At 48.2% G+C, this 20,949-nt stretch overlaps 2 protein-coding genes across 12 annotated transcripts in view; one reads left to right on the top strand and one right to left on the bottom strand.

Moving 5' to 3' along the window:
• Positions 1–10,602, bottom strand: part of LOC135919932 (BBSome complex member BBS7-like) — a 69,624-nt gene extending 59,022 nt beyond the window's left edge. For all 4 annotated transcript variants that reach the window (XM_065453947.2, XM_070534947.1, XM_065453949.1 and 1 more), the window contains exons 1-4: positions 10,476–10,602; positions 3,562–3,630; positions 3,442–3,504; positions 3,057–3,232 (exon numbers count right to left, since the gene is read on the bottom strand). In XM_065453947.2, the coding sequence (XP_065310019.1) occupies positions 3,057–3,232; positions 3,442–3,504; positions 3,562–3,630; positions 10,476–10,511 (344 nt within the window). In that variant the 5' untranslated portion in view covers positions 10,512–10,602. The remainder of the gene's footprint in view (positions 1–3,056; positions 3,233–3,441; positions 3,505–3,561; positions 3,631–10,475) is intronic.
• Positions 1–20,949, top strand: part of LOC135919931 (transient-receptor-potential-like protein) — a 397,285-nt gene that overhangs the window by 99,157 nt on the left and 277,179 nt on the right. For 6 of the 8 annotated variants that reach the window (XM_070534941.1, XM_070534942.1, XM_070534940.1 and 3 more), the window contains 4 exons: positions 14,006–14,095; positions 14,807–14,869; positions 15,706–15,768; positions 16,243–16,373. The gene's annotated coding sequence lies outside the window, so the exon portion shown is untranslated. The remainder of the gene's footprint in view (positions 1–14,005; positions 14,096–14,806; positions 14,870–15,705; positions 15,769–16,242; positions 16,374–20,949) is intronic. The other 2 variants (XM_070534944.1, XM_070534943.1) reach the window with 2 other exon arrangements.

Here is a 20,949-nt window from a genome sequence, read left to right as displayed (position 1 = left end):
TTTTTTAGCGTGATTACATATTGAAGATATTGCAGTCAATTGCTTGGAAACATCGCTTATAGCATCAGAATTTGTTTCGCATTCGGCTGTGGAATGCGAAAAAATGACGGATTCTAATTTTATTATTTTTGTACTGAGCAGTTGGGCTTCGTTTTCTGCTGCGTCCTGATTTTGTTTCGTCTCCTTGAGTTCTGCGATTGAAGTAGTGTGACCATTTTCAAGCCTTCGAATGGATTCTAGAACCTGGGCAAATGCATCAGCTTCAATTTTGGACATTGGACTACGATTTGCCTCAACGTCTCAAGAAAGTATGAATAGAAGGGCAGATAAAGCATTGTGAATGTTGGAATACAATAGCAAAAAGCGCTTAAACAAATCATGAAATTCTACAGGACACTACACCGGACATAAACAGTATTTACCGCTCCTAACACACGCCGCATTATTGAGGTAACTGTCCTGTAACATGAACAAACGTGAGCATGCCATTCACTATGCGCCCTTATACCCAACGTGCGCTGTCGATGGCCATCATGTAAGGCTTCCGCACGCTGTGTCGAGGGTAGTCGTCGCACGCTCGGGTTACCAGTTGGTGAAGCAAGCTTCGTCAAGAACCGGCTTCCAGCGCTGTTATGCAGAGAGTGGTAGCCATAACATGACACCAGAGTGTTGACTTGGATGAACAAGCCAAGAATAGACCGCCCAGGAGATAGCGCCCTGTAACATGAGCCAGCGTGAGCGTTCGATTCCCGATGCGTTGTCGTGCCCAAGGTGCACTGTCGATGGCCGTCATGTAAGGCTTCCGTACGCTGTGTCGAGGGTAGTCGTCGCACGCCCGGGTTGCCAGTTGGTGAAGCAAGCTTCGTCCAGAACCAGCTTCCAGCGCTGTGATGCAGAGAGTGGTAGCGATAACGTGACACCAGAGATCTGGCTTGGAGTGAGTGAGTGAGTAATGACCTTATTCGAAAACAAGATATTGACGGATGACCTTGTTGTTACGCAGCCACGAGCCCCTGGGCCCGGGCGGCTTCTTCAGCTCTCTTGATGACCTTGGCCTGCAGGTTAGGGTCGGAGCTGAGCACTAGACCTAACCTAGACGCACCCTTCCTAGATGCTGAAGTATGAGCCGTCTTGCTGAAACTCCGAACTAAATATGCACCAGGTCCCAATGGCACAACAAATAAGACCCTCCGAAATCTAGACGACGTATCTATCACTGCCCTAACAGAGTACTTCAAATGCGCTTTTGTAGGGAACTGGGGGAAGATAACTTCTTAAAAAGAACCCCTCGAATGTGATGGAGATAGATCAGACTGAAATACTTGCTTCACTTGAACAGGACTACTTTCTTCAATATGCAAATAAACCTCTTTTTCGCTCTTCTCCCAAAGGTACTCATCTTTATGGCTGGTGGTTTCCAGGCCTGAACGCCTGAACGAATATCGCCTCTGTTTGTCGCTTCTATTTCTGGTCTACGTCTTTTTCGCGCACTTTTTCGTTCAGATGGAACCACACCAACTCGCCCAACTCTCAGTTTTTCTGAACGCTACCCGAGGTCGCAAGATACCCCAGTGTGTCACCATCTGGAGTACCCTATCTTTTATTCTGGTCCCCAGTTCCTAGAGATATATTATACTTGTCGACGCTACTCGTCGCTTTTCATCCGACAGCAATTCACTTCGGCACATGTTTATATTCTTGCATACTGGATAGTGGCAAAGGCACGCAGGAGTTAGCGGTATACTGTTGCGTGTGCATATTTATCAGCAAGTCAAGTGGGAAGCTCAGTAGTGGTAGAAACACTGACCTGGCAGTCTACGAAGTACTCTGATTACTGTCGTGATGTGATGGTGAAAATATGCTACGAGGAGCTGCTGAGAAATCGAAGCACAGTGGAAGCGCACTGATCGGGGCTGTTGCGATAAAGGCGTCGCCGCTATGAGTGTATTCATAGAGCACGCATGCACTGGCTGTTTTCCTGGTCGCAACGGTGACCTGCTGCACGGCATGTGTTGTGTACTTGGGCACGTCCTTTATTTGCTAACAGCGAGCCTAGATTTGCGTTGCGCTTCCTAATTCTACCACGCACCACACCTTTCGAGAAAGTGTTATAGCCATTCAAGCTTATACCTTGATCGACATTCGTTCTATGCCACGGATTGTCAAAATGCAGAAAACGCCCATTCCTACTGAGAAACCTGTGTGGGTTTTCTTTGTAGCTTCGTGCTACATTCGGGTGGATGACAATTGTTCCCTTTCATGGTACTTCCTCCGCCTTGCGGGATTCCACAGAACTGATTTGTCATATTCTGTGGCCCTATGCTTCGAGTAGTCGATTAATTCGCCCTCGCGCTAGGGTCTGCTAGCCTGCTGGTTTGCTCAGGTGGTAGAGTGAGCACCCTGGCAGGGCGCTGGTCTCGCATCTCGGACCACGGCGAATTTTCTCAACTGTGAAGCGTTCTTTCTGAGAAACTTGTGTGGGTTTTCTTTGCACCTTTGTGCTAAATTCGGGTGGATGACAATTTTTCCCTTCCAGGTGGAAAATCGTTTGACATTCTTTTGTACCCCGTAGTGGACTCGCTTTCTGCTTCTGGCTGGCGGAGAACGTCATAAAGGGAGCTCAGTGTGGACATCTTGAATGGTTGATTTAGAGAGCTCTAAAGCACTCCCGTGGTGTTTACACTCGGCTGGTTAAAATCGAGCATTCAGAACGCGTTCGCTTGATTCATTCAGAGCGCCATGCTCCAGCTGAGGGTCCTACGGTCTCCTTGTGAATTAAAATCGACTCATCCGTGTAAACACTACAGGCATCGCAATGTTCTTTCGTTACTACATTTCGAGTAGAATTTGGTTCTGCCAGAACCATGACCTCAAGATGCGCGGCACAACATGTTAGATTGCTGGGTGAAGTTGCAAGTCAAACGTGCTAGACTGGCAAACAATGCTTTCACTAGACTGGACGGCCAGCCCTGCGGTGTAGACGCGCGAAGCCGATGCCTCAAAGCAAATTGCTTAGCACGGCCGCAGTTGGTGTCTGTGGATGAAGCAGGACTTACATGCACCGTATGTTGTCTGTCAGGTTGGTGTCGAACTTCAGGAATTGCTTTCCTTTGCGCGTGTAACCAGTGATCTCATTGCCTGCTGCCACAAATATCTTGTCCTGGATGTTGCCGATGACTCCGCCTAGCTGAATGCAGCTCACACCTTTGCCAGGCAACGTCTTGAACACCGTCTGCAGTTGCGAGAATGGAGCCACGGAATTGGAATCAGGGGCCATAGAACGCTTATCCGACTATCAGGAGACCACGATAGCACAAAGGGACACTCGTGGTCATTCTGCTTAAAGACAGATAAAGAAGCAGCTTACACCTTTGAAAAGAATACACTGAACGACTGGCAGGACTGCTCCCCGTCTTTGAACAAGTGACATTGGGTACTTACTTCAATGTGCCCGCGGTTAGCCCCGAATGAGTGAACGACTCCAGATTGACTACCGACGACCACCTGCGAAAAAAGTGTCACATGTTAGTTCATCATAGCGCTCCTAAACGTGAGACATACCTTTTGACACCCTTTAGGCTCCGATGAGTGCGGAAGGATCTTGGTGGCTCCTGGGGACGTCCCGTCAACCTGACAAGAGCAATTTATTTCCATGGGGCTTTATGAATGCTAAATATAAAGCTTTTACAAAGGCTGTAACTCAACCACTCATTTGACTTTGCATGGGCAATTGTAAATGTTCACCACATTTTATTTAAGTTATATCTTGATGGAAGTTTTAGTTCTCACAGGAAAGCCAATCATATTCTGCGCAGGTTTCAATGGGAGAAAGAAGGAAAAATTGTTCAGTATTTACCGCTTATTAACCGTTCTACACATTCTATGAACATTTTACATGCTTTGGGGCGTATATTTGTCACACAACAGTAAACGCCGACATCTTCCGTGCTGTTTGCTTTCTTTAAGGGAACAGCTGTAACAAAAATTAAAGGACATTTTTAGTGAATGTGTTATTTAAAATTGGCGCATCCTTTGAACAAAATTCAACATCTCGTTTCGTTTGTTTTGCTGAGAAGTTCTTATGATTAAAATTGGTAATTTTCTAAAGAACGTGGTTGCTTGGCACGCCAATTTTTTTCAGTGACTAGTGACTAGTGACATTTCCATCGTGGACAAATCAAATAAGTTTTTAGGCATGTAACATTTATGAAATGAGTTGCAAAAACTTCTGAAGCTCGCTGCCGATTGTACCTACTGAGATGCCCTTTTCTGCTATCAAAGCGAGCGCATCGTGCACGTTATTATTATTCGAAACACGAATAGTAGCATGGGCTCCGCACCGCAGAGAAAAGAAATAATAATTGTTTTGCGAAAGGGACAGAAAATGTGATGCGACAGTTTACGGTGTCACGCGCGTCATAAGTAAAATAACGTAGCGACAACAGTGGCTAAGTTCACAATACGGATCTTCATCATGTAAAAAAAGGTCGTAGTTCGCACCCATCTATTTGCTCTGCATTCGCACTTATATTAGTTTTCGCGGGTTTCGTACTCAAAATGATGGCGAGCTGCTATTCGCATCTGCTAAATTACAAGTATTGCAAGTTCGGCGGCAAAGGGTACGTCAGTAGGTTTCCCGCGCGAAGTGTACGAACATGTCTAACTGATCGCAGGCAGAAGCTTACGCTGTATAGCTTAAAGGAGGCGTCGTATAAGCGCTTTCCAACCATAGAGCCAGGCCCTCCTAAAGTCGCATGTTTTACGCGCGTTTACGAACTATTGTTTGGCGGCCCGTCTCGCCACTGATAATTCGCCTTTGAGCGAAAGTCTCAGTAAGTGCACCCTCCTCAAATACGAAGTATCAGCATTGCGCGGTGCATCAGTACCAGGTCCGTCTCGTTCGGAAAGACTTCTTCCATGCTTTCGACAGGCAGCCGAGACGGTGAGTTGTTTGGATTACCGCTTTGAACACGCTACTAGTGAATTCCCGGTAAGCGCTGAAAATTTCTTTTATTTATTCTCATTTTCTTTTTTTTCCACACTACATTTAAGTATTGTTCAGGTTCGCCGAAAATGTATCGTACATCTAGCCGCATTCATGGCCGCATGCGTACGGGTGACTCGGAAACCACGATGATGGAACCATTGAGCAATACTATGCCGTGTAACCTGCGCACGTGCGACTCCGGAACTACGAGACCGGAACCGTTTAGAAATCGTTCTGTATTGAGTCACCCTTCTATCGCGGACAACTCAAAGAAGTTTTTAGGCATGTAGGATCCTTAGGGCTGTACTTGTCGGTGATATGGTTGCCTACCCGCCTGCGGGATTATCTGACAGCTATGGCGAATGCTCGGCTGCCATAGGCGGAAGTTTGAATCCCGCCATAAGTTTTCTCTCTCTCTCTAAACACACACACACACACACACACACACACACACACACACACACACACACACACACACACACACACACACACACACACACACACGCACACGCACACGCGCACGCACGCACGCACACACGCACACACGCACACACGCACACACACACACACACACACACACACACACACATATTATATCCTAATATATATATATATATATATATATATATATATATATATATATATATATATATATATATATATATATTAGGAATTAGGAAGGCCCACAAAACTTCAACAATACACTCCCTCACCAGATCAGGAATTGGCCTCCCTGGTGTAGTATTCTGCCACCCCCTCATAGATGGCTAACTAGGCTGCGAAGAACCTGACCAAGAGGGCGGTCAGAACTGTAACGCAGCAGAGGGTGCTAAGAATCTCTGGATCCAGACAGGCCACCAAAGGAAATTAATCCCTGCAACCTTTAACACCCGCACTATGTCGAGTGAGGCTACGTTAGCACTACTCTTTGAGGGATTATCAGATATTGTTTGGGATATCATCGGCGTTAGCGAGAATAAAAGAACTGGTGAGGTTTATACATTACTGATTAACGGACATGTCCTTTTCTATAGAGGTATCCTAGATACGGAGCAATACGGGGTAGTATTCCTAATCCATAAGGACAGAGCGGGCAATATTGACGAATTCTACAGCATTAATGAGAGAGTAGCTGTAGTTGTAATCAAACTTAATAAGAGGTATAGGCTTGCTAAGAGGTATAGCTAATAAGAGGAAAGCTTTGGGAGCTATGCAAAGGGGAAAGGCAGCTGGGGAGGATCAGGTAACAGCAGATTTGTTGAAGGATGGTAGGCAGATTGTTCTAGAAATACTGGTCACCCTGTATACGCAATGCCACATGACTTCGAGCGTACCGGAATCTTGGAAGAACGCTAACATAATCCTAATTCATAAGAAAGGGGACGCCGAAGACTTGAAAAATTATATACCGATCAGCTTACGGTCCGTTGCCTACAAAGTATTTACTAAGGTAATTGCAAATAGAATCAGGAACACCTTAGACTTCCGTCAACCATAGGACCAGGCAGGATTCCGTAAAGGTTACTCAACTATAGACCATATTCACACTATCAATCAGGTGATAGAGAAATGTGTGGAATATAACTAACCCTTATATATAGCTTTCATTGATTACAAGAAAGCGTTCCACTGAATTTGAATTCGAAGTATTCGAATGTTTCCACTGTAAGCTTTGCTGCCGTGTTTCAGTCTCGTAGTTGTGGCCCCATGATTCGTCCCCGGTCACAATTGCAGGCAAGAAGTCACCTCGCTTATTGTGATACCGGATCAGATGAGCCAATGCAGCACCGAACCACTGTTTCTTCTCACGGTAGTTAAATATATTGAGCATCCATTGCGCACACAAGAGCCGATAACCGAGATTTCCATGAATTATGGTGTGGACCGAACAGTGGCTGATGTTCGCGCGCTCTGCCAGTTCCAGAAGAACTTCAGTTTGGCCTAGTTGGTATTTACTGCAAATCATATTCTCTGCACCTGCCAGTTCATCGATGCTTATCCTCCGTTCTTGTCAAATCAGTTCACTAATCTTTGCAATTGTGTAGGGGGTGATCGCACGGTGGGTTTGGCCCGGTCTTGTATCGTATTTGCAACTTTCACGTCCTTCTTTGAACCATTTGCTCCAATGTGGCACAGTCACCAATGAAAAACAATGTTCAATGTACGTGGTAGCCATACGATGACCAATTTCTTTTTGGGAAACACATTCAGCTGTCGAAAACCTGATGACACCATGCTGTTCAACTTTTCAAGCGTCTATTATGTCGCAGAATCATGTTCAACGCAGTGTATTAGAGCATTAAAGAACATTTATCCTCACACCTATCTGTCATTTTTGTGAATGAGAGATCCCTGTGTGCTACGCACGTGCCTCGCAGATAATGACCTGAAATCATTATTGCGCGGAATGGGTTGGCTCACTTTCATTTGACTCGCCCTCGTACGTTAGAAATGCGAAGATACAACGAAATATACAAACGCGAAGCTACACGTTGATAAAGGTAAAAAAAGTGTCACTGGAAGCAAGGTTCACTGCACGTATACAGAAAACCTCGGAACGCGATATCTACATATACGTGAACGTCTCCAATAAATATAAGCACCTAAGAAAAAGTCACTACATACATATCACCTCGTGCTGACCATCTCCATAAATTGAGCGTTCCACACTGTCGCACGAACCTATTTTTTTATTCATGTATTCCTAAAACTACCAATGAATGGAATCATCTGCCGGCCTCAATTGTTAACATAACTGATACATTTGCTTTTAGAACTCCTATTGAAGAATACTTTTGTTAATCCGCACTTTCTAATTTTCTAATTTTCTATATTTTTATTATTATACCATGTTATCTGCACATGCTCTGTATTTCGTTCCACTCCCTTCTGTAACGCCTTCGGGCCTTGAAGGTACAAATAATAGACAAATAAACAAACAAGCAAACAAATAAATAAATAATGCGTCAAACAAAGAAGATAAATGTGTTGCGCAATCACAGATCAGAGAATCCTAAGGCTAAGAAATCCTAAATCCAGCCCGAGTTTGCAATGATCGCGCTGAGATGCCTGTCTTTTTGAGCGTGAAAAAGACATTCTCAACAAAATCCAGAATGATTTCCGGCGCAGGGGGGCCTTGAGGCTTGGCCTTCCGGTCCCGACGTGGGAGCGGCCCGCTTAGTGATGAATTATCACTACTTGCAGGACCAAATAAAGTTTTCCTTCCTTCCTTCCTTCCGGCGCAGGGGGTTGTTTTGGTAAGCGGTGCAGGACAGCACGATAAAATTTGAGAGGGGGCTGAAGCCCAAAATCTCCCCCTTCCTGGTTACGCGCCTGAATGGATACATGTAGGTGTCTGCAGGATTTAATAAAAAATGAAAGCTACACGGAGTGGAGAAATAAGGCTTGACGAGAAAACAGAATGCAAAAGCAGCATAACTATTAATTAGCTTAAATAATCGATTCAGCACAATAGCAAGCTGTGAACTGCTAAATAGCAGGAATGCTTCACTGTACCGATCATCACTTTTCATTTATTTAGCAATATATTGTTGTGCAGAAGCGGGCGACGTCTTGTGCTTATTGCCAACATTTCCCATTCATAAATAAATAAATAAACACTGATGATACTATTGAGAGTACAAACGTCCGTAACATTAAACGTTCGGGTTATGCAAAGGTGAAAACACAAAGTGCGAGCTGATTACGACGCCACGCTAGTTGTTCTTCCCCAAAAGACACTTACGGTGCTGTCAAACAAGTGATTGCAATCGCAAGTTACCGGATAACTCGCGCATCATACTGGAAGCATTACTTTTGCAGTTTGGTGACAGCACTTGCTTGGAACTGAGCATGCTATTGAAAAGGCCGATTCATTTCGCGAAACATTGGTGGCTCGCTTTTGTGCCCACGGCGCAGGCATGCAGAGAACAAGACGAGAGTTGTCACTCACAGAACCGACAAAGCTCTGTCGGCTAGGGCATCTTCATGTCCTAGTGGATGCACTTTCACAAACTCAACTTCGCGAACAAAGATGCACCTTGCACAGGGATTCGCGAACCGGACGAGCGAAACCGCCGTACTGTGACCACTCCTCCGCTCTGTGTATTATTCCTCGTACCCCGTCTTCGCGTGAACAATCGGCCATTCCTTGAGCCGCATTGAAAGCACTCCTTTAGCCGAAGCGCACAGTAAATATCAAGATAGGTCACCCCAATTTCCCGCTTGTTATCTGGAAGCGCTAAACGAGCACAGATGGCGACACCGATGCGATACCTTTCGCCGGTAAAGAGTGCTTTCGTCAGCAGCCAAGCATTCACAGGTGCGCACGTTCAACCATTCGACGACGACTGCACCTTCGCGTCATCACACGCAAATGAATACGATGAGCTTCGTTGAGTGCCCTAATGTGTCGGTGAATCTGTAGACAGTGCACGGGCGATGCGAGTGGTCCGAGAAAAACATGTGGCGTGTAACAACTTGCCCCGCGGCGAAACGACCGTGAGCGAAAACACTATGAGCCGGCGAAGGATATAGTTCCGAGGTGATACAATCACATAATTGTACTTCATCGATAGACGAATTGCAGGTGTGAAACTAAATTATGTTCGGGACAACTGTACGGAGGTATATGGTTTAGTGGAAACTAAAGTCACAACACCCTCGGCGGATCTTGGTGGCTTGTAGTCGCAAAGACGCCATACTAAATTGCCATAGGTTATCCTTCGCCATGAGATCATCACAATGAGCGAACAGGATTGGCTGGTACATTTATACAAGTTGGACAGCGGTAGATTTTCTTTGTAATTTTTAAGTTGTCACCGACAACATATACTGTTCCTTAAAGCACACTTATTGTGCTCCAGAGCGCTTGAATACGTAATTCATTGCAAAAAAGCATAATCGACCCACACACTTTGTACTTAGCCTACTCATTATCAATCACCTGCCCCTTATTTTCACCAATTATAAACAGTTTCCTTCCTCCGCCGAGGACATCTAAATTGAATTCTGGTGTTTTAGTTGCCAAAACCGCGATTATATTATGAGGCTCGCCGTAGTGGGGCACTCTGGATTAATTTTCACCGCCCGAAGATCTTTAACGTACCTTCAATGTACCGGACATGGGCGTTTTTGCATGTTTCCTCCATCGAAATGCGGCCGCCACGGCCGGGATTTGATCCCACGACCACGTGCTTAGAGCGCAGCACAATGCTGCCCACTTCGTTTACATATAAACTCAGTGAACAATCGAATCATTTCGTAATACCACGCAAACTCGCATAGAGCGTTTTCGTGCTCTCCAAATCGCGCTAACAGCATCGCTGAAAAATTCTTGGAAAATGAGTAAACGCCATAATTAGGCAAAATTTTCATTGAAGGCTCATTAGACAAACTAACAACGCGTATTGGCGCTTAATGTCTTGCTTGCGACATTTTGGTCCTTCAGTAGTAAGAAAATCCATAGGACGAGAGATGATTCGCTCACCTGAACGTAGTCGGAACGGTTGAGCTCCAAATCCATGATGAAATCTTAACACGCGATCATTGATGAGATCTCCATCGTACAACACGAGCCGGTTTTGCGGCGTCCTTGGGCTTGCGAGCGATTGATTATCCATGCAGTGTGTGGCGGCGGCGGTGGCCGTCTCGCCGTTGCCAAAAACACTGCGGTGGTTGCTAGGTGGATGGGCTGAGATGCTATTTTACTTATTGGCCGTTCTGCTCATGGCGGGTGTTTTGAAAGTGCCATGCAACACTTTTGACCTCGTTACGCACTGGGTGGATGTTTCGCGGGACGGGGCCAAGCATGGTGCCAGTGCCGGTCTCCCTGGTAAGCGAACTTTGGTCGCCGGTTCATGTATGGGTTGGTTTCCCGCTTCTTCTAAAATGCCGATCCCTGGCTTATTGGATGAAAGCCTCATTATTTGAGCCGCTGTGTGAGCTTCTATTAGCTAATCGTTTGTGCTATGGAGTCCTAGCTCCAGCAGCTTCTCAGTGCTTGTGGACAGCGAAAGTCCGAGCATGCGCTTGAAGCCAGTTCTGATTATGGAGTAGAGCTTGACCTTTTCCGCTTTAGCCCAATTAAGGTACGACGCGATGTAGATAACATGACTCAGGAAGAACGCCAGATAAGCTCTGAGCAAATTGTCCTCTTTGAGACCGCCTCTTCGATTTGAGACGCGGGCTACAAGTCTTAGGGCATTATTAGCCTGTCCAGTGAGCCTGTTGAGCGTCGTCGAGTTACAGCCCTTGGCATCAATGAGGAGACCTAGAATTTTCACCGAGTCCATTTCTCAGTATGGAATGCCCATTTTTATCTCGAATTTCTGTCGGCACAGTTTCCAGAGGCGTCAGATTTCTGACCCGCTGTCTGGAATGGCGGTATAACAGTAGCTCTGATTTAGCGGGGTAGAGTTCAAGGCCCGCGTTTGAAAGAAAACCTCTGGTAGTCTCCAACGCACTTTTTAACGAGTGTTCGAGCATGGCTAGCGATCCGCGCGGCGCCCAGATCGCGATACCATGCGCATAAGTGGCGTGACCCACGTTCGGGATTGCAGCGAAGCGACTGGTGAGTTTGTGCATGGCTATATTGAATAAGAGTGGGGAGAGGACCGAGTTCTGCGGGGTGCCCGCAGGTGCCCAGTTCGTATTGTCCTCCCCTTACCGTGCCTAGTCGGAGGTGTGCGTTTCAATCAGCGAGGCAAGATCCGGTGTAATCATGAAAACGGCAGACCTAGGTTAAGAGAGGAAATCTCCATGAGGATGCGTTTATGCGGGACCCTGTCGAAGGCGTTGCAGAGGTCCATTGCGAGGATCCCTCTCACATCTCGAGTAGGGTTACCAAAAATTGCTCTGTTAAGCAAAAGCATAGCGTCCTGTGTGAAAAAATACCTGTCTAAACCCGAGTAGGTTGTGTCTACAGAGCTCCTTCTTTTCAATATGTTCAGTAACCCTGTTATGTGCCTCGTGACCCGCAATTTTGGCGATGCATGATGTAAGGGAAATAGGCCGCACATTATTTATACGTCAGAATTTTCCTGGTTTGGGTATGAGTACCACTTTTGCGGTACGCCAGTCTATCGGGACTTGTCCAGTTTTCCATACCTCATTTATTTCCGCCGTGACTATCTTGATTGCCCTATCGTCTAGGTTCCTGAGGAGTTTGTTCGTGATTCCGTCGGGTCCCGGGGCTGATGTGCCATTTAGATTGAAGAGAACGTGTCTGATCTCGGACACGGTGAAAGGTTCGTCTAGATAAGGTGCGAGAACCCCATGTAGTTTACACGCTCTACCGGGCGATCCGCGTCTTTGGTGAGGGGGAGATAAGTATGTGCCTAGTTGTTGACCAATTCTCTGTCGGTGAGACCGATTGCGGTTTGCTTCTTTATGAGGCTATACGTTGCAAGGCTAAGGGTGTCCTTAGACTGTTTATCGTTGAGGACACTTTTCAATAAGCTCCATTTGCTAGGTCTTCGCATACACCCGTCCGTTTCGGTACACTTCTCATCCCATTGCTGCCGGGCGAGCTGGGCCGAATAGGTTTCAATCTCCTTGTTTAGAAGCGCGATTTTCGATCTGAGTCTACGATTAAGCTTTTGCGTCTTCCTTGTGGCTCAGAGGGCGTGTTTGGCCTCCAGAAGGTGACCGAGTTTCGATTCCATTTTAGGAACTTCAAGATCCGTAATGATTATTTTGGTTGCCATGTTCAGATTCTCTAGCAGGTCTGCATGCGTCTCGTCTGGCGGGACTGCTTCATTACTGATTTTTCGAAAAAGGTCCCAATCCACAAACTCATATCTCGTGGGTGGTCTGGGTTTGACACGCAACAGAATTTCAAGCACGTAATGATGACTCCCTAGCCCCTCCTGGAGGTGGTCCCACCTGCCTTCGATGCCTCGGAGGAAGGTGAGATGGGGGTCGTATCACCACTGACCGAATTACCGGATCTAGTGGGCAGCCTTGGGTCTGTGACGAGTATTAAGGCGAGCTCTGCAGCGTTGAAGGCTAAGTTCGTCCCTTTTGCACTTTTGTAACGGTACCCCTATTCCGTAATGGGTGCGTTAAAGTCATCCGCCACAACGAGAGGTGCACTTCCGCCGCCCTAGACGTGGTGCCTATAGTAATGTTTTGAAGTTTCTTTTCCTGTCCGGTGGTGCGTTGTACACGTTGAGAATGAAAAATATTAGAATTGATGGTTCTGTTGGGGACGATCGTTATTAACTGGGCCTCGAGGCCCGCTTCGTACGCGCGGACCTCGTGCTCAACGAACGAGGTGTTCTTTCTGATTAGGGTGATTAGGTTACATTGCCTGCATTTATATTTTATCAACTCAGGTGCTTCGTCTCCATTCACTAACCGCCCGGACTGGGCACCTAGCATTTTTGCCTTCAAGAGGGCTAACCGCGAAGCTCAAGAAAAGAAATGCGACTCATTCGAACTGACGTTGAAGCGAAAACGTTGTTCGGCTAAGTGGCGGTTGAAAATTCGTACAGTTGCGGTTGCGAAGTCGTACAGTTGGGGCGCGCTGCAGGCCGGTGATGCTCACATTTCGTGAGCCCTCTGCTGAAGTATGCGGCCTGCTGTAACTCCGCCTTAAAGAAATGGATTCTCTCATGCTGCATAAAATAACATCGCCTCTTTTCCCAATTATTAAATCTGAAGCGTGTTATTCGCGGGACTTATGAGGATTAGAAAGACTGGCACCACCTAATATTCGCTACATGTGCGGCTCCTTGCAGGCATGACGGCGTGTGGTGTTTATAACGTCCCCCCAGTCTCGCAACGGCATACATATCCTTTTCTGCGGTGGTCAAGCCATCTAGATATTTCTGTGATGAGCGTGGCAACGTGACAGCTTTTAATGTCTTAATGACGCGCATGAATTCCACATTACAGCGCTGTCAAAAGCGTTTCCTGTCAGTGATAGAGCATTAGGTACGCCGTGCTTGCAATGGATCAGACTCCCTTACCACTAAAGGTTATCCATCGATTCAGCTCACTGACGCATTTTTTCAGCTTCTAACCACGGCTCAGCGGCCCACACAGGATGCGTTGTAGCAGCCTATGCTGCTTATGCCAGCCGAGAGAACGCGAACGCTGAAGCAGGCAAGTTCATTGCTTTCTATTCAGGAATGCTGGCCATAGTTTTCAGTTAGTGAGGACAAGCCACACTGGGTCAGTCACATTGGTTGAATTTTGTGCGTTTCTTATTTTGGGCAAATGGTTATACTGCTCCTGCAAAACGAAGGTCCATGAAACACGAATAAATTTATGGCATACGTTTTTTGTCATCGGAAGCATATCGTGAGAACAAGCAGTAGCAGTAATTGTTTACATTAGATATGTGTAGCCATGACAGATGTCATACAGACCTGACATTACTGCTTTTTGCCTTCTATGTGTGTGACGCGTGTGGTTTGACTTCACAGATGCAGCTTTTCGCATATGAATGAAGTGTCACTCAGATTATCTGCAATTCACTAGGGAATGCTGCAGCGTTTCTGCTGGGAAAGACATGTTGCGTTTCTGCAGCAACGTCCACTTGCTCTAATAGAAGCAGTCAAGCGCCGGAGGCCTGCTGGAATGAGTTCACTCAATTTTCCTGCGTTTACGTTGAATTTTTGTCTTCAGCGCTGGCCCAGCATTCACCAATGGCACTTTGTTGCCTCAGGTCCTGATGACAAGCGAGACAGCTCTGTTTTTAGTTTGTGTGCCCGTCTCAATTTTTAACGTGTGATGCAATGTTTGTACTGCTGCTGCACAACGCAGCTTCTTGGAGCTAATTTGTACTTATTGCATCACTATCCTTTTTGGCAGAATCCAATGGAGATGCTGTCGCATGAACGTTGTGGTAGGGAGATGCGGAACCGGATCCAACTGGTAAGCCATATATTGTTTTTTATCGAACCCTTAAGCTATGTGTAGTCATGACAAATATCACCCAGACCTGACGTGACTGCTCTTTCCTTTCTATGTGCGTGACGCGTGTGGTTTGACTTCACAGATGCAGCTTTTCGCAGATCAGGGAAGTGTCACTCATATTATCTGCGATTCACTTCGGAATGCTGCAGGGTTTCTGCTGGGGGAGACATATTGCATTTCTGCAGCAACGTCCACTTACTCTAGTAGAAGCAGTCGAGGGCCGTACGCATGGTGAAACAAGTACACTCAATTTTCCTGCATTTAACTGATATTTTAGCCTTGAGCAACGGAGCAAGAAACATTTAGGAATGGAAACTCCGCTGTTTGCGGCGACCAGAAAATATCACAAGCGCGCGGAGCCATTATCATGCTGGCGGCGCCTGGTGGCCTGGAAAGAAATTAGCGCCGTTGAGAGCGCGCCGCGCGCCGGAGCCGCCTGCCCGAGCGCTGCATTTTTTTTCCGCTGTGGCTTCTACGACGCGCCGCATGGCGCCGCCACTGTATACGGCCCCGTCGGCGCATACAACAATTGTGACCTTATCTGGTCGCCCGCGCTCGCTCGCGCTGACGAGAGCTTCACCTTCTAAGTGTCTTACTCCGTGCCTTGAGCACTGGCCCAGCTTTCACACATGGCACTTTGTTCCTTCGGGTAGTGATGACAAGCGAGACAGCTCTGTTTTTAGTTTGTGTACTTGTCTCCTTTTTAACGTGTGATGCAATGTTTGTACTCTTGCTGCACAACGCAGCTTCTTGAACCTCGTTTGAACTTATTGCATGACTATTCTTTTTGGCAGAATCCAATGGAGATGCTGTCGCATGAACGTTGTGGTTGGGAGGCGTGGAACCGGATCCAACTGGTAAGCCATATTTTGTTTTCATCGAAGCCTTAAGCAATGTGTAGTCATGACAAATGTCACGCAGACCTAACATGACTTCTTTTTGCCTTCTATGAATGTGACGCGTGTGGTTTTACTTCACAGATGCAGCTTTTCGCAGATCAGGGAAGTGTCACTCAGATTATCTGCGACTCACTAGAGAATGCTGCAGCGTTTCTGCTAGGGAAGACATATTGCATTTCTGCAGCAACGTGCGCTTACTCTACCAGAAGCAGTCGAGTGCTGTAGGCGTGCTGGTAGGAGTTAACTCAATTTTCCTGCGTTTACCTGAGATTTTTGCCTTGAACAGTGGTCTTGCTTTCACATGAATTTCTAGCCTGAGGTGCAAATCCAGACAGCTCCATATACAAAATTGTTATCTGTAGGTTTCCCTAGGCGAACAAAAGTCCTACTGCAAGTCTTGTCACTTGTAAAATGTGTGTGCTTTTTTTTCAGCTTTAGGACACCTGACATTGTGCTTGACGCAGCTTGATAACACAGCATATTGGAGCTGATTGAAGTATCAATTAATTTATTGCTTGGTTGTTCATCAGATGGAGAGGACGAGATGGAACCAGACACCACTGGTAAGCAGTAGTTGGTTTACATTAAAGAACTTTGCTGTGTGTATGACAAACGCCATGCAGGCCTCGTATAACTGCTCTTTGCATCCTGTACGTATATTATTTGGGTGATTGTACTGCACAAGAGCTTGTTTTTGCAGATCAGCTATATGTCAGCAAATATTATTTACTTTGTACTCGGTGAAGGTATACGCTTTCTGAAATGAAGACAACATTCTTGCAGCAAAATCCGAGTACTGTACTCCAAGGAAGCGAGTGCAACTCCCCTACATTCAACTTGGTTTGTCCTCACAATTGAAATGACTATGCATGCTTGCCCTTCATACTGGCATCTTTTACATCCGTCATTCGCAAACTAATATGTTTTAGAGGAATTCAGTGTTCATCTTTCTAGCTTTGCAATTACCTTAACACTTTGTGTTTGTGTGCTACTTGTTGCACTCTGGTGCCACATTACTTACATTACTTTTCGCACGGAACCGCTAACCACCTCTTCGGACCCCCTGGAGAACCGTACCACCGTCTCCGAAATGTGACCTGGCTCATCTGGACACCAAGTTTTGGCAAGTGGACCCATTTTAGAACTTTCACGGGGCGTTTTACATATCGACGCCGGCGGTGGTCCGGCTAGGCCTACTGGCTATGGCGGCTCCCGGCACAACGGGCGATTGGCCGCGAGCTGCTCCCGCACCTGAGCCGGACACTTACACTGGTTACGACCCCCACGGCATGCTGCGGACTACCATCCAAACCTCGGACAGCAGATCGGAGCTGTCCCAAATCTGTAAGAGCAACGCGCTTGCTGCCGCGGTGGCATGACGAGAACAGGCGAACGACGCAGCAATGGCAGCTGCTGACGCGGCAGCTCGCACCCGTTCCACAACGCTCCAGCTGCCTGCGACGCGCTCCACGTGCCCGCAGCAGGGGAAAAAGAAACCCATGTGGCAACGTCTGCAAAGCCAAAAACGACGGATTTCGTCGTCGTTCTGAAACCGTGGGCTCAATTGTCCCTCATCACCGTTTTTCCCCAGAACGGAGCCGGCAGCGCACCCATCGCCCACCTTGGAGCGAACTCCAACCGGCTGGTCACAGTAGTGATGGTGCGGGATCAAAACCTCATCCTGGCCTACACCCCAAGCCCGCTTATTGCAGACAAACTGATTGGTGAACTCGCAGTTCCCTCCTCGGTCGGTCCAGTGCCCCCTTTTCGAGTACCTACGCACGGATACCCAGAAATCTTGCTACGGAGTGGTAACAGTGCGTAGTACCGACTCCGAAGTCGAATTTAAGCAACGGCTCGACTGGCCGGAGGGCAACATACTCCAATCCGGCGATTAGGCACCTCCAACAAGGTGAGGCTCACCTTTTCCGTCAATGTGAAGGCCAGGTACGTCACCTAGGAAGCCCTGCTAATCTCGGTACAGGCGCACAAAAAGACCGTACCAGCATGTAGCCAGTTCGGATCTGTTGGGCACCGCCCCGACGCCTGCCATGGCCCTAAGCCGGACCTCTGCGGCACCTGTGGCTACATGGTGCCACTCATGAATGGTGCACGCGCGCCTCATGAGTGCTCACAAGAGTGCGCTATTTGCGCCGGACCCCACGTCACCGGGGACCGGAGCTGTAAGGAGCGATACAGGGCTCCACCACCCAAATCCTCCATCCCTCCACTGGAGAGCCAACCCGGCTCCACGAAACGCAAACGCCGGCGACCACGGAAGCCGAGGCCACGCGTCACCGGGGCTTCACTGCAGGGGACTCCATCTCCTGCCACCAAATCTTCTCCATCCCCACATCCTGGAGTGGGAGCTCCCGAGCCTTCCAAGCGAGGCCCCACTACGCCGGGATTTCGCATCGAGAGGTCTCAATTGAGGCAGGGCCCACCTGCCTCACCCCCCCCCCCCCCCCCCCCCTTCGCACCCACGGCCACACGGACTCCAGCCTGCTGCCCAAGGGGAACTCACATGCGCTTCCCGCATCCGAAAAAGACCCCAGGTGAACGCCATTGGTAGGGCAGCCTCCCCACCGTGACCTCCCCCCCCCCCCAACCCACCCAAACCACCCCCACCTCCCAGTCCCTTGCGGGAACGAATTGAAATTCCATAACTGAAGGCCCAAGTGGCCTCGCTAACACAGGCAATGGATGCGCTCGTGAACCGCCATCCCTCACTTTTTACCTCGACACTTTGTGGGCAAGCAGCGGAAGCGATAGACAGTGCATCCTCTGAACAAAGGGATTTCGCGGCACCCCTCGCTCCGGTTGAAGCGCGGCTCAGTAACCTGGAAGCCCCAATGGCCTCCATAGTAACCACTATCGAGGATAGACTGACTGCAGCCATTCAAACCGTATTCGACCGCATCCCGGGCATGATAGTGGCCCAGCTGCCTCAAATTGTTTCCTGCACCCGTTCACCCAACCCCAAGCTTAAACGGGTGAATAAATTTCGGATACTATGGCCACTACCTCATATGGCCGAGCCTGATCGGCAGCCTGTCAGTTGGACTGCAACCCCGGATAATAGCCCCAGAACGAGCAGCGGAGCGCCTATGGATTTCCCTGCTCTAACAGAGGCCATCCAAAATTCTACTCCCCAAGGTGGCGGGCCACGGCGCTAAATAGCGCCGCACACGTGCTGATTTGGACCCTCTTACAACCCTTCAGTGGAATCCGCCTCTTTCATTTTCCTGTGCTGCCCTCTGCCGCACGCCGCTGAAAACCTTTTGGGAGGGTCGCCGGGCTTTCGCCAGTTGATTTGTGTACCTGCGCCCGCGTTGAGCGCGCGTCGGTTGTGCGTTTCGTGGATCGCAAATCATTATTAATGGCTTCTGCAGGACAGCACGTCATCCCTAAAGCCATGTAGCACTCAATTATTACTGAGTAGGCAGGCCTGAGTGCGCTGTTCTGCAAACAGTGCGGCCGATAAAGGCACGCTGAGTTCCGTTTGGCGGCATGGCTGCATTGGAATTTACAGGATATATTACGACTAGTGTTCCTGTATATAGCATATACAGGAACACTAGTCGCGCCATAAAAAAGGTGGATTGCCGGGAATTTCGAGCCCGTACTAAGCGGGCTGCTCTCCGGCTCCACCTAGAAACCTATCCCCATTTACCCGCGGTAGTTGCTCTCCAGGAGCCAGGCGAGCACGCCGCCCTTACAAATTATACCATGTTATCAAAGGGATGCACAAACCGCTGTATGCGTGCACCAAAATTACACCGCCAACTTGGTGGATCTAGAATGCGACCCGCCTTACTCGTATGCTATGGTGACCCTCCTCCCACTTAGGAAGCAGGACCCATCCATACACATTCTTAACATTTACAGTTCACCTAAACTGGCCAACATTACTTACACCGATATTTTTAGTAAAGCACGCGCGGTGGCAGGCAAGGAACCACTGGTGATAGTAGGTGACTTTAATGCCCCCAGTACCCATTGGGGTTGCCATCAGGAGGAACGACGGGGTAGAAAATTGACGGAACTCGTTTCTACCATGGGTTTTACCCTCTTGACGGACCCTACGCACCCAACACGCATTGGCAACTGCGTGACTCACGACACATGTACCGACCTCACACTGATCAAAAACATCAGACACACAGATTAGCTCAACACCGAGGGAACCCTCGGTAGTGACCACTGCATTATCCTCTCCCCAATCCGAACACACCCCCTTACCCGTCCTTACCAAGAGGCAAAACTCCCCGACTGGAGTAAATTCCGATCGGAGTATACCAATTTGATCCCCATAGTCCATCAGGGCTACGCCACCTAGTCTCAACACCTCGTGTCGTCACTTCGTCACGCTGAGCAGACGGTTCAACTCTCAGAGGCCACACCTGCAGTGGACAACTACCTCTTGCGCCTCTGGCAGGGTCGGCACAGCCTAGCCCGCCAATGGCGCCGAAAGAAACACAACCGATAACTCAAACTACGAATCGCAGCCCTCACAGAAGAAGCGGACGAGTACACGGCCCAGCTGGCCGATTCTAACTAGGCTACGCAGATGTCAAGTCGTAACATCTGGCGTCTTTCTAGTGCTCTCATAGACCATAGCCAAACACGCACAGAAATATAAAAACACTTACAGCGTGCACTTCACGCATACGTGGTAGACGCGGAGAAATTGACTCAAGCGCACAGAGATAAATATCTCGGTCACCAACAGGACCCCCTCGGACCGGTGTACTCCTATGCAGGCATGGAGAATGCTGACCTGGACCGTTCCTTCCAACTACGATCTGGAGGCGGCCCTGTCCAAAATGAAGCGAGGTACTGCGCCAGGCAGGGATCGAGTGACGGTTAGGCGTTTAGCCCACCTCCCTGACTCGGCGCAACTTCACCTCCTCGACTATTTCAATCAGACCTGGGAGGGGCTTGAGCCCCTACCGACTGATTGGAAAATAGCCTTGGTTACTTTCATACACAAAACAGGTGAATCCATTGCCATCGAAAGTCTAAGACCCATTTCCTTAACCTCCTGCGTGGAGAAGCTTATGGAATGCATGGACCCAGATAGGCTCTCTGAAAACCTGGAAGCCCAACACACCTTTGGGGACACCATGTACGGTTTTC

The sequence above is a fragment of the Dermacentor albipictus genome, chromosome 3 (genome assembly GCF_038994185.2).
Source record: "Dermacentor albipictus isolate Rhodes 1998 colony chromosome 3, USDA_Dalb.pri_finalv2, whole genome shotgun sequence".
In the NCBI taxonomy this organism is placed as follows: domain Eukaryota; kingdom Metazoa; phylum Arthropoda; class Arachnida; order Ixodida; family Ixodidae; genus Dermacentor; species Dermacentor albipictus.
Note: the sequence above shows the minus strand (reverse complement) of the source record. Positions and strands in the feature narration are given on the sequence as shown.